Here is a 12,875-nt window from a genome sequence, read left to right as displayed (position 1 = left end):
TCCCACCACCAAAAAATAACCATTGGACCAACCTTATAAAGTAGTGGCAATTTTCCTAATTTCAGGAGTGCAATCTGGTTTGTTATATTTCTCATGTTTTTTATCCTTTTTAAATCATCTGCATTTCCATAACTCACATCAATGATTTCAGCCTGAAAGAGGAGGAAAAGAAAAACACACAAAGAAAAATAAAGCTTTGTTGGAGGAATGATAGCAAATCCATTTGGTATGACAAAATCATTCCTGGAATGTGAAATGGTCAAGGAGAATCAATTCATTCTCTTCCCCTGTCCCAATAACCACAAACCTGCCCTTTCTACTTCCGTCAGGTACAATGACGCTTGTGGTCACTTGAGAAGATGTTTGAGGGTCATGTTTTCTTGGTCATCTCCCTTCTCACAAAGTTACAGACCACCAAGTTTATTATATTCTAGATTTCTATTTCTGGAATTTGAATCATTTTATAAAACAATGCAATTAATTCCCTTAAGGTTCAACTACAGTCCTACCATTCTCAGGCTTAAAAACAATTCAAAGACCCTGTACTGTTATCCAAATTGAGTACAAAGTCCATCATGCACAGCTGTTCAGGTTGAGCATGTATCCAGGTGTGAATAATAACCCCTTGAGTTGTGAAGGACAAAACTTATACTCCCGTCTGTGTCAATCTGGCATTCAAGGACTTTAGAATATGGTTCCAAACTACTACTATTTCTGTCATAGTCCCCACTACCCCAGACAGCTATAATCTACATCAATATTTCTCATTTTTAAAAGTCCCCTGTTATTAACATAAAATGACATGACTTTCTGGAGATCCTAATGGGCATCCTCTGACACAGTTGCCCTTTCTTACTCCTTGAAAAGTACTGCACTGAGGTTTTCTCAAACACATATTCCTATGAGCCAATATGATATATTTCATCTCTACTTTCTGTAATTTCCATTATAAAAATAGTTGTTATGCTTTACACTTGAAAAATGATGTTACATCACAAAATGTGCTGTTTCAATCTCCAGCATATCTACGTGGAAGTGTTGATAAGGACTTAGTGGTGCCAAGCAGTGAAAGTATGAAGAAGGAAGATCCAGATCTTGAAATGCCCACCGTTATCTATTGGAGCTAATGTACTTCAACCAGTTTTTGAAAAGGGCTTCCATAGAAGTATCACTTCAGGAAATAATTCTGTCTTTAGAAAGACATATGGATACCACCAAGAGACTGGTAAGTATGTTAGAAGAAATATTTCTAGCATAGAGTATTTCCTTATCAATTAATTCATATTCATTTGTAAGAACTTTACTAAATACATTAAAACTCATTTCAAATGTTATCTGCCTGCTGAATTGTATTTCTCTGATGCTCAATTCTAATTTGAATCCAAGTTTCTGTCTCTCTTAACAACCCCTCAGGACCCATAAACTTAGCTATGTTTCATTTTCTAGTACAGTGACATTTTCTTAGTGATGGGTCCATCGTGTGCCCATTCTCACCCAGGTACCCTGCAAACACTGTTGACTTATCTGTCTTAACTTAAAATGATTGCACCTTATAACATATCTCCGAAAAGTAAAGCTGTACTTTCAAATGGATTTGTCAAGAAAAACTAATTGTTAAACAAACTTGTCAGAATATTTTTATTATAATTTTGTTCCAATAAAAATGTGATTAAATCAGTGCTTTAAAAATACCACCTTTGAGTTTGCTGATGCCATTATGATATGCATAACTGTTGATTTAGAAATTAAAAACTTGATTAAATAAATGATCACATAATATTAATACTCACATTGAAAAATGAGATAATTCATAGTTTCCATTTCAAATTTCTAAGCTACCTATTAATTATTTGTGATTCACTGAGAGCATCTTAAAACATGGCTATTACTCAATTGGTTACATTAAAGAACATATTTTTCTTATTTAAGAGAGTTTGAGGGAAAATCATACTGGTCTGAGAAGGATTCATTGGTAGACCAGTCTGTGACTTTTTTGTGTACATACCAGAAAGATATGGCAGCTACAAAAATACAAATTCTGTAAAAGGTATTTAATTATTGGAAAATAGCAATAATGTGCATCAACAATGGCAGTTTTAATTAAATAATTTTTAAACTCACCTTCAACAAATAGCACATGTCAACAGATTAAAGCATTTTAATATAATAGGGTTGTTATTTTTCACAAAAATATTCCTCAATACAAGCATTATTATATTAGTTGATTTTGGCTTATGCACTTTGAGGCTATTCATTAAAAGTCAGTAATTACAGAAGTCTCAATGTTCTGAAGGTTTGACAGGTGATAATAAAAATGTATTTATTGCTTTCAAAGGAACCAGGTCCTTTCTAAATGTCTTTCCTATTTACCTTCAAGCAAGCTGAAAATCACAGCTGCAAGAAAGCACATTGAATTTTTCTTAGGCACAAATCAATATACACTGATATGATAAAATGTCAAGCCATTTCTTTCCACACATTCTAGTTGCAGCAACGCACCTCTTCTTACTGTATGTATTCTGTCTCTCTTGAAAAATTTTTCACTCAACTGGTTGGACTATGATGATTAATTTACATGCAAATATTAAGAATGAGGTCACATCCAACTAGTCTCTTTGGGGAATATCAAATGAGCAGGAACCTAATTACCTGTTTAACTATTTACTCCATGTGCACCCATTGTTCTATTGTGGACTTCATTGACACATAGTTAGAGAGTACTGAGAGATACAGAGTAAAATGGAACTAATTCTGTTTTGTTTTAAATGGTGTGTTTTTTTTAACCAAAGAAAAATATGAAAAACTCCCCACATTAAATTTGTTTAAATAATATGTTACATTTCAAACTGAGAACAAATAAAACAACAGCAACAATTCATAAAGAAAATCAAATATTTTATACTTGCCAAAAAAAAAAGTATTGAGATGACAACAGACAGGAAGATTGGCACACATTAGAAAGAAACATTAAACATTAAAATAGAATTATTTTCTACCTATGGTAAAATATATGATTAGAAGGAATCATAAACTAGACAATTAAACATGACTAAAAATAAAAATATTAAAAAGTGATTCTACTATGTTGGTGGTTCTGTTACCATTGTAACTGGCAAGTTAATATATATTTTTTAAATATATTTTATTGATTTTTTTACAGAGAGGAAGGGAGAGGGATAGAGAGTTAGAAACATTGATCAGCTGCCTCCTGCACACTCCCTACTGGGTATGTGCCCGCAACCAAGGTACATGCCCTTGACCGGAATCAAACCTGGGACCTTTGAGTCCACAGGCCGATGCTCTATCCACTGAGCAAAACTGGTTAGGGCCTGACTAGTTAATATTAAAATAGGAAGAGACCAAAGGGGAGGCCAGACATTATAAGCATAGTCCTCTGGGCAGCTTCACCAAGAAGCTGCAGTTTCACACTCCCCACAGAGAAGCACAGACCCATTCCCTGCAGATGACGGGGGGAAGGGGCCCAACAAGGGGGAAGATGGACACATGTGCAGTAAAGTTGGGTGATGTAGTCTAGCCTGGGGAACAAAGATAATTGGCGAGGGCGTGGAGCCACTGCAAGCACAGGAAATCCAGAAGGATTCACTGGGTAAGCTCCCAGTTAATATTCCCAGACAAAGGAGTTCTCTCTCTCTTGTTCCTCTTGTGCTCCTGTTTCTCCTTGCTCCTTGACCCACACTAGCCTGCCAAGTGGCCCTAGAAGCTGCATGGTCCTTGGCTATGCAGATGCTACATGCAAAGGGCTGCTGCTGGGAACACAAGCTCACCTGGCCAGACACTGGACTGGACTAGACTTCAATATAGAGCAGAAACTCTTGGGAGTGGTTTTAATCCTAGCTCTGCTGAAGACAAAAGCACCCTTAATATTACATCATCAATAAAATTTTCCACAATATTTCATCCTCCTGGAGGCGTGGGGGGCGGGCTTAGGAAATTCTTATTCCTGTGGCATCCCAAGAACCCCACTTCTACCAGGAACAGGTGGGGACACAGGGAATACCACACCTGTAGCAGTTCTAAGGTTCTATATAAAAATGAAGAAGTACCCCAAGCAGAAGCAATAGAAGACAGAAATGAATAAATTATTTCCTGTAATCAGCTAAGAACAATCATAGAAAATAACCAGATCAGAGAAGTGTCTCTGGGGACATCCACCTGTGGGTGGCCTGGGCTCCACACTGAGGAATAATCCAGTGCCATGTTTCTCTTATACCTTCAAGTAGCAAAATTTATTCATGCTTAAGAAATGATATATGCTTTGAAAATTTTAAGACTTGACATTTTCAACCAAATCAATCACTCTGAATCCTTCTAGTTCCTCTCTAAGAGAATTTCTGAATGTACAGAATGTTTGAAAAGCCTGCTTTGACTAAAACAGTGATTTTCTCCTCAAAATTAGAAATGGTAAACTCAAGCAGTTCTCCTACTGACAAAATACATTATCAGAAGTACCATTCATCTCAATATAAGTTTTACTTTAGAAATTTACTACTATCTTATATAATTTAGCTTTTGAAACATCTTTAAATTAAAGTGCTTATGCTTATTAAAAATGTGAAAATTCAAAATGATCTCTGATGTTTATCTTTATCCTTTCTAAATAGCATGAGTATATTAGTACTTATGAAGAGTTCAATATTCAGAGATTGTTAGAATTTTATTAGTACTTCAAGTTCATGCAAGGGCTTTTCATCATGGAAAACCACAATGCATTGAATCATAAAAATCATTGCTGCTTCCTTCCCTGCCCCCATGGCAGACATCACTAATCAATCATAATTCCTCTATGAATCAAACTGCTTCTCTAAACATTATTCTAGCTAATCAAGGTCAATTAAATAGAGATTGGCATAAGGCGTATACTATATAAAATATTTAATAGTTTAATATTAAATAATTATTCATTTGAATAACTAATATTTAAACTAATATTTAATTATTTAAATTATTTAATAACTGAAGCAGCACAAGTACTATCAGTTAAAATGGACTCCTAAGCAATCAGAAGGGACATCAGCTAGTATGGGAAACTAGTATATGACAACTGAATTCAGCAATAAAGATGAGAAACACAATACATTTTGCTATGTTTGGTTTAAGCAATCATACTTATCACTTTTTTTGGTTTAAGCAATCATACTTATCAAGGTACATGCCCTTGACTAGAATCGTACTTGGGACCCTTCAGTCTGCAGGCTGACACTGTTCTCTTTCCCAGGTAAAAAATGTAACCTTTCTCACAAATATTTAACTATGAATAATATGTTGTGATAGATCACTTCTTTATTTGTAAATGCTTCTGTCCAAATTTTAAATACTGGAAAAAATGTGTATGTAAATATATAAAATATGTGGCAACTAGTCCCATGGTTATTATCCTCAAATTAGCAGAAGTTATGAATGTGTATGTGTATGTCTCTGTACATGTGCAAGTGTGTATTATGAGAATGATTAAATTAGACAGGATTTATGACATGATATAAAAGAAAAAGAATATCAATACTAAATTGTGCATGTCCTCTGTGGTACACATTTTACTATGGAGATTGTATAATGGAGTCAATCATTTCAGTTTATCTTTAGAACATTCATAATTCAGTAGACATATCTGTCTATATTTTAGACGAGGAAACTAAAGTTTAGGATGTTTAAATAATTTGCTCATGTTTTAAGTTAGCAGTATTGAGCCATAGAGTTTTGTAATTGTTTACCTGACTGCCAATTTCTTCCATTAGACTTCCAACTACATATGGGCAATGTCCAAAGCTTTCTTTTAACCACTTTGTCCCCTGTGATTGGCATCCAAAAGGCACTCAGCGTGTATTTGCTGAATGTTGATGGCTTCCTGCTGTATTAGGGAGACCCAGCTGGCTAAGTTCTATATTAGTCAGTTAATCTTTCTATATCAAATTAAAATATATAGGAAAACATTAATAATCACAGGACACTTTATTTCATAAATGATATTCAACTTATTAAGGCAAGGATATTGTAGGAGTTGCTAATTCATTCAAGAGAATTCTTCCCAGAGACAGTGAAAGTAATATGACAGAATTCTGCCTTTTAAAATAATTTATCTTAGTGTATCAAAGTAGTGCATAAACCTAAAGATCAACTTTTGCACAGATCTCTCTAGTTCTGAAGGGAGGTAAATCTTACATGCAAACTACATATTTAAATGCTGGCATTTTATGGAAACTAAAATATAAATTAAATCTGCTAGAAAAGTTACATTACCACTTAGTTTTATAAGTGGTATGCTTTAAATCATATCAAAAGTAAAAATAAAAAGGCTGACCTAGACTTTTCTGTCAAATTACACTTAATTATGGAGATTCAGAAACTTTACAGGTAACTTTAGTCAAATTAGAAGTCTCTAGTCAAACACTTTCTCACTAAAATGTCCATATTTGTTTTAATTCAGCTATCTTTGCTTTAAAACTTTTATTTTATATGCTTTTGTCCTCTTGCCCACATAAAAGATGTAACCTTTCTCACAAATATTTAACTATGACAATATGTTGTGATAGATCACTTGTTTATTTGTAAATGCTTCTGTCTAAATTTTAAATACTGGAAAAAAAATATATATATACATATACATATATAATATGTGGCAACTAGTCCCATGGTTATTATCCTCACATTAGCAGAAGTTATGAAATTTTTTTGTTAATTCAGTGCACAAAGCTCATGATATCAGGAATAGATGGGATTTGGGCAAATGTATTATATGTAGTTAAAAAAATTAATAAATTTTATACAATTGTGTTCACAGCTATTTATCTCACAATTTTTCATTGTTGATCAAAAGATAAATCCCAAGAGAAGAAAAGAGAGACAAAAAAAGCAAAATCATTTTCAACATTAAAAAGCAGCTCCAAGCTTACATTTTCTGTTGGTGAGACAGTAGCTTAATCTTCATAGTCATACAATTCTATTCCACTCCTTTAGCTTCTGATATTTTTTATCTATAACAGGAATCCTTCAGAGCCAAATGCATGTAGCTTTGCCTTTTGCCACACACTGATAAGTTTGTTTTTGTTTAAGAATATTAAAAATAAAACAGGAAGACAAAGTTTTCCTAGCCATGAGAAAATAGGCATCTGACTGCAGGTTATTAAAAGATTCCATGCAGTGGTTATATTTTTATACTTTAAGACATTTTAACAAATTATTTGATGATGTTCAGATTTCATATGTTAAACTATGTCTTGATATTTTACACAACAAAGATAACACTGCTCCTCAGGACCAACTTGACAGATTTGTAATTCTGCATTCAAAAATAAAATACTCTGCTCTGGATGGATGGATCAGTGGTTAGAGTGTCAGCCCACAGACCAAAGGGTCTTGGGTTTGGCTCCAAGTCAAGGGCAGGTATCTCAGTTGCAGGCTCCATCCCCAGCCCTGGTCCATCCTGGAGGCAACCAGTCAATGTGTCATGTGTCTCTCTTACATGAATGTTTCTCTCTCTCTCTCTCTCTCTCTCTCTCTCTCTCTCTCTCTCTCTCTACCTATCTCTATCTCTATCTCTATCTCTATCTCTATCTCTATCTCTATCTCTATCTCTATCTCTATCTATCTCTATCTCTATCTCTATCTATCTCTCCACTCCCCTTCCTCTTCTCTACTCTCTCTAAAAATAATCAATGGAAAAATATCCTCAAGTGAAGATTTAAAAAAAATAATTTTAAAAATTAAAAACTAAAATATTGTATTTCTAGTTTCTTTGATTTTTAGTTTTTAATTAAAAATATGATCAGGGATTTACATATAGTCTATTATTTATTCACATTCGTGCACATTGAAAGGAAATTAATTAGAAGTTGCTGGTGGGGCAGTACTGGGGAGATGGGCCTGACAGGCCTTGGAGCCAACCTCCCACTGTCCCTTTCCAGCCGGCTCACTTGGGGTGGAGCCATGGCTCAAAGGTCATCCGTGAAGTGAGCAGGGTCCCTCCAGCAGGTGGGGGTCCCTCATCCTGGCCTGTGGGTATCGGGCTGAAACCAGCTCTCCAACATCCCCTGAGGGGTCCTGGATTGCGAGAGAGCAGTTCTCGGGTGACACACCCAGAATTGGGCTCACTCCTCTCTGGTTCCAAGTGCATCACCCAAGAACTGCCACTGCCAAGTCACCGCAGCTCAGCAGCTCCTGCATTGAGCGTCTGTCCCCTGGTGATCAGTGCACATCATACCTACCAGCTGGTTGGCCAGCCAGAAGTCACTTAGCCTTTTATATATATAGACACTATAAAAGTATTTTTGTCCCTGATGATTGATATTTGTCATGTTAAACAGAATACAGGACCATTATAATCAGACAACAGGGTAAAAGTTTGTGCTTCCAAATATTATGATAGATAGTTCTGATATTTTCCTAATTTATCCCATTTGAATGTGTCTACTTAATACCACATAATAATAATAACATTTATAGAGTGCTTTCCAAGTGCCAGGCACTTTACGTGATTTTTAAAATTTCTTTCCCACAACAACCACTTAGGATACTAGTATGTTTTCTCATAAAAATAAGAACATGAACGCTTACAGAACTGAAGTGACCAACCCACAGTTGTGCACCTGATAAAAAAGGGTGCTGCCCTAACCGGTTTGTCTCAGTGGATAGAGCGTCGGCCTGCAGACTGAAGGGTCCCAGGTTCGATTCTGGTCAAGGACATGTACCTTGGCTGCAGGCACATCCCAATGGGAGGTGTGCAGGAGGCAGCTGATTGATGTTTCTCATCGATGTTTCTAACTCTCTATCTCTATCCCTTCCTCTCTGTAACTAATCAATAAAATATATTTAAAAAAAAAGAAGGGTGCTAGCCTGGGTTCTCTGAGGAATGGGGTAGATAAATGTGTTGATAACAATATTTTAAACACAGTTAATGAGTTGGTGAAAATAAAATTATACACAAAATTAAATTATTGGGTTTGTCTTTCAGACACACAAAAAAATACTTAATAGAAAGAACACTCTAAAACCCATAAAATGTATTGGAATAAAAACAAATCCCCTGTTCAAAACTAAAAACATGGCTGACCCAACCTGACCAACCCATATTAAATATTAATTGTTCCCTTTGCTTTCTGCATCTGTGTGGGTTTCACAAAGGATACAAGAAATAATTGCACAGGGATTACATGAAGTCATATATTCTATTTGTAAAACTGACTAGACATTGTCAACACTCACTACCAATGTCTTTAACGGTATGATGATATTATAGTGGATGTTTACCTTTTAATAAAAATATAAATTACTGTTTATTCCCTGAAGCTAACCTCACTCATGCTAAATTATTTATGTACCCATTTTAATATGTATTTTGCATCTGACAGGACAACTCTCCTTAGGACCCTTTCACTGACCCACCTGTCATTATGATGGGGTAAACAATGTCACCTTTTCCGTGCACAATGAATTACAAAGAAGTTGCAAAGTACACCATCCATCATGCTGGCACTGTGCCGGTTTTCCAAGTAGATCTCAGATATCACAAATGCTGTTTAGGACTGTTACCAAAAAGCAAAAAATTGGAAGCTTATCCAAAACAGTCACATGATGAATGGACATGACAGCTCTTCAAAGAAAAGGGGCACTCCTCTTCTACAAATAACCTTGTCAAAAGCAAAGTAGTGGGGAGCTTTGCTGGCAGTCAAACTAGAATAATTTAGGAACTTGTTAATGGCTCTGCCTGATAGAAATTCATGCAAACACAATGTACTCAAAATAAAAAATTAGGTATGCCTGAATCAGCAGCAGCAACCTCTCAAGCTTGATTTGAATTAGGAAATGATCTGAAGGGATGCAGAAAAATTACTAGTGTTCTATTAATTAGAATACGTGAGTATCAATAATGCATCTGTCTAAAACATGTACATAAAATATGCAAGTATTCCATATGCATGTAAAACAGTCACCTATAAATTGCTTTGCCTTTGAAAATCATACTACAACTAGAGCTTTAAAAATCTATATAAATACCTTATTAGATCCTTTATTGAATAGCTATTTAAATGTTTTTTTAATTGATATCAGAAAGAGGAAGGGAGAGGGAAGAGAGATAGAAACATTAATGATGAGAAATAATTATTGATCAGCTGCCTCCTGCATGTCCCCTACTGGGGATCAAGCCGGCAACCCAGACACGTGCCCTGTCGGGAATCAGACAGAGACCTCCTGATTCCTAGGTTGATGCTCAACCACTGAGCAACACCATCCAGGCTAAATATTTCATATATTAATCAGAGTTCATCAGAAGTTAGATTCTTAAAAATCTGTGGCAATAATTAACAACAATCAGAAACATAACATTATTTCATTTGTATTAAATGAAGCAATCTACAGTTTCATAAAAGACTGAATGTGCTCATTAAATTTATATTTTTACATGGAAACAGACCACTTGCTATTTAAGAAAACTTGTGACCAGTTATATATTGTATCTAACTGGCAAACTGTCTTTACTACGGCCTAGGCTCTGTCCTCCAAGATTTATATATATATTGGTCCATTTGATTCTCAATGCAACCTTATGATATTGGAAATATGATTAGCCACATTACAGAGTTGAGGAAATAGCCCTAGAGCTGAGATTGAAACCAGTCCATGTGGCTCTAGAAGCCGTGCACTTAACCTCAATGCCAAAAATGCCACAGCACCAAAAAACAACAACAAAAACTAACCCAGAAAATAACAAAGCAATAATCCCCAGCTGGCCTTCTAGCTCAGGTGTTTTCCATTAAGAAAGTGAAAGTACTGTATATTTCAAATCTTAAAAGTGTGAATAATCACATCAATTTTCCACTGCCTCCATCTCTATTCTTTCCGTCCATAGCAATCTATTAAAATCTGCCTTTCAAAAACAAAGAATGAAATGAACATGTACTCTGTGTACTCAGGGAAATGTGAATGACTCAGTCACATGTTCAACACTTTTGAATTAAATTCTTCTAACGTGTTTTCACTTTCCAAATATGACAAGTCAAGAGCCAGACAATCCAAATCTTCCTTTTTCTTCCCTGGCATCTCCACACTGGGGACATTTAACGGTTACTTTTGTATGTTGCATCTTGCCAGTTAGTTCAATTTAGATGAAAGCTGCCGTTTTCTAATTCTATTTCACTATAAATGACAGAGACAAATGGTCATATTACCTCGAGAGTTCCGTTGGCAGAATAGGCTGCGTATGAGGAGAGCAGATCTTGGCTGCTGTGTGTTCTGGCTTCTCCACTGCAAGGCTGGCTGTTGGGATGAAAGCATTGGCCACTGCTGCTCAGCGTCACAGAGCTGGGAGAAGGGCCTGGCAGACTCAGCAGCACAGAGTAATTTACAAACTGCACATCTTCTAGGCCCAGAGAAGTCCACTGAGCCTTAATCGTCTTTGAAATTTCTGTGTCACCTTCGCTTTTGTACAGTTGCATCAAATTTCTGAAAGAAATTTAAAAAGCACATTATAAAAAATAAGAAAATCTTTATTCTTTTTAGTTGTGACTGTTTCATATATGGACAATTATTAATAGCTGTGGATATGAAAGATGAATGAGATGGGTCACTACACAAGAAACTCCCGGTTAGGTAGAGGTGATGACCTTGCACAGAAATCGCACTAAATCAAAACAGAATGAATTAAGTTCTTAAGAATTAATAAAGCACTGTGGGACTGAAGAGAAAAGAGTGATTAATTCCAACTAACTCTTCTATTTATTCTGATCCTTCAATGGACATCAACACAATCCATTTAAAACTCAGTTCAAAAACTAGGAGTCATACTAGTTGAGACAGTTCAGTATTACTGTTACTATTATTTCATACTAGAGGCCCAGTGTATGAAATTCATGCATGGGTATGGTCCCTAGGCCTGGCTGGCAATAGGGCCCATCGGGGCCTTCTGGCTGCCAGCCAGGGCCTTCCTTCCGGTTGCCGGCACCACCCCATGTTGGTCAGCACACGTCTTAGTGAGGGATCGGGCTCCCGGTCGAATTCCCATGGGGACAATTTGCATATTAGGCTTTTTTATATATAGTTAAAGCTATGTGATTAATATATAGCTGTTGCTATTGCAAATGATAGAGACAGAACTCTTTTGATACAAATTACATGCCAAATTGCATGATGCTATGACAACAATAATATGCAATAAAATCAGTATATCATCGTAAAACCAACCACAGTTTCTCAAACCAATATGAATTTAATTTTGTGTGTGCATGCTGAAGTCTATATATTTATTTCTATACCTATCCCATAATCCATAGTGATACTATATATTTTTGCTTATGATATCCTAGAAAAGAATCTGTTAAAAATATGTGTAGAACCTAGAACAGAATCAGACAGGGAAATTAAAAGATAATAATCCAATAAAGTTTTGTTTTGTTTTATGATGGAATTCACAAGATCACCCTTTTGCCCCCCCAAAAAATATATGTACATATATATATGTATATATATATACATATATATATATATATATTTATATATATTTATATGTATATATATACACACATATATATCCTCTTATGATAATTTTGTTGCTATCCAAACTATTACTTAAGTGAATATTTGATAATCATTGTTATTTTTGCCCATACATATTTTTTTCTCATCCATACTTGTTACTTTTTGGACCCTGTTTATTCAAGAAAACCAAAATAAAATACTTCCAAAAATGGAATAAAAGTACACACAGTGAAAAAAAAAAACAACATACAATAGTAAAGGAAGTCATTGCTGGTGACAAAAAGTAGGTCTTTGACACAGCTTAAAAGGAAGATGTAATAATATACAATGTCCCAGATGTTTTCTATCTTTTTAAATGCTATTTCTATTCTTTTTTTTTTAAATATCTA

At 35.2% G+C, this 12,875-nt stretch overlaps 1 protein-coding gene across 6 annotated transcripts in view; it reads right to left on the bottom strand.

The window, feature by feature from the left end:
* Positions 1–12,875, bottom strand: part of NAALADL2 (N-acetylated alpha-linked acidic dipeptidase like 2) — a 1,181,205-nt gene that overhangs the window by 495,500 nt on the left and 672,830 nt on the right. For all 6 annotated transcript variants that reach the window (XM_079765801.1, XM_079765802.1, XM_079765799.1 and 3 more), the window contains 2 exons: positions 11,181–11,454; positions 33–152 (listed from right to left, as the gene is read on the bottom strand). In XM_079765801.1, the coding sequence (XP_079621927.1) occupies positions 33–152; positions 11,181–11,454 (394 nt within the window). The remainder of the gene's footprint in view (positions 1–32; positions 153–11,180; positions 11,455–12,875) is intronic.

Source organism: Cnephaeus nilssonii (genome assembly GCF_951640355.1).
Source record: "Cnephaeus nilssonii genome assembly, chromosome: 3".
Lineage (NCBI taxonomy): Eukaryota > Metazoa > Chordata > Mammalia > Chiroptera > Vespertilionidae > Cnephaeus > Cnephaeus nilssonii.
The sequence above is the reverse complement of the archived record's forward strand: the minus strand, read 5'-3'. Positions and strand labels throughout refer to the sequence as shown.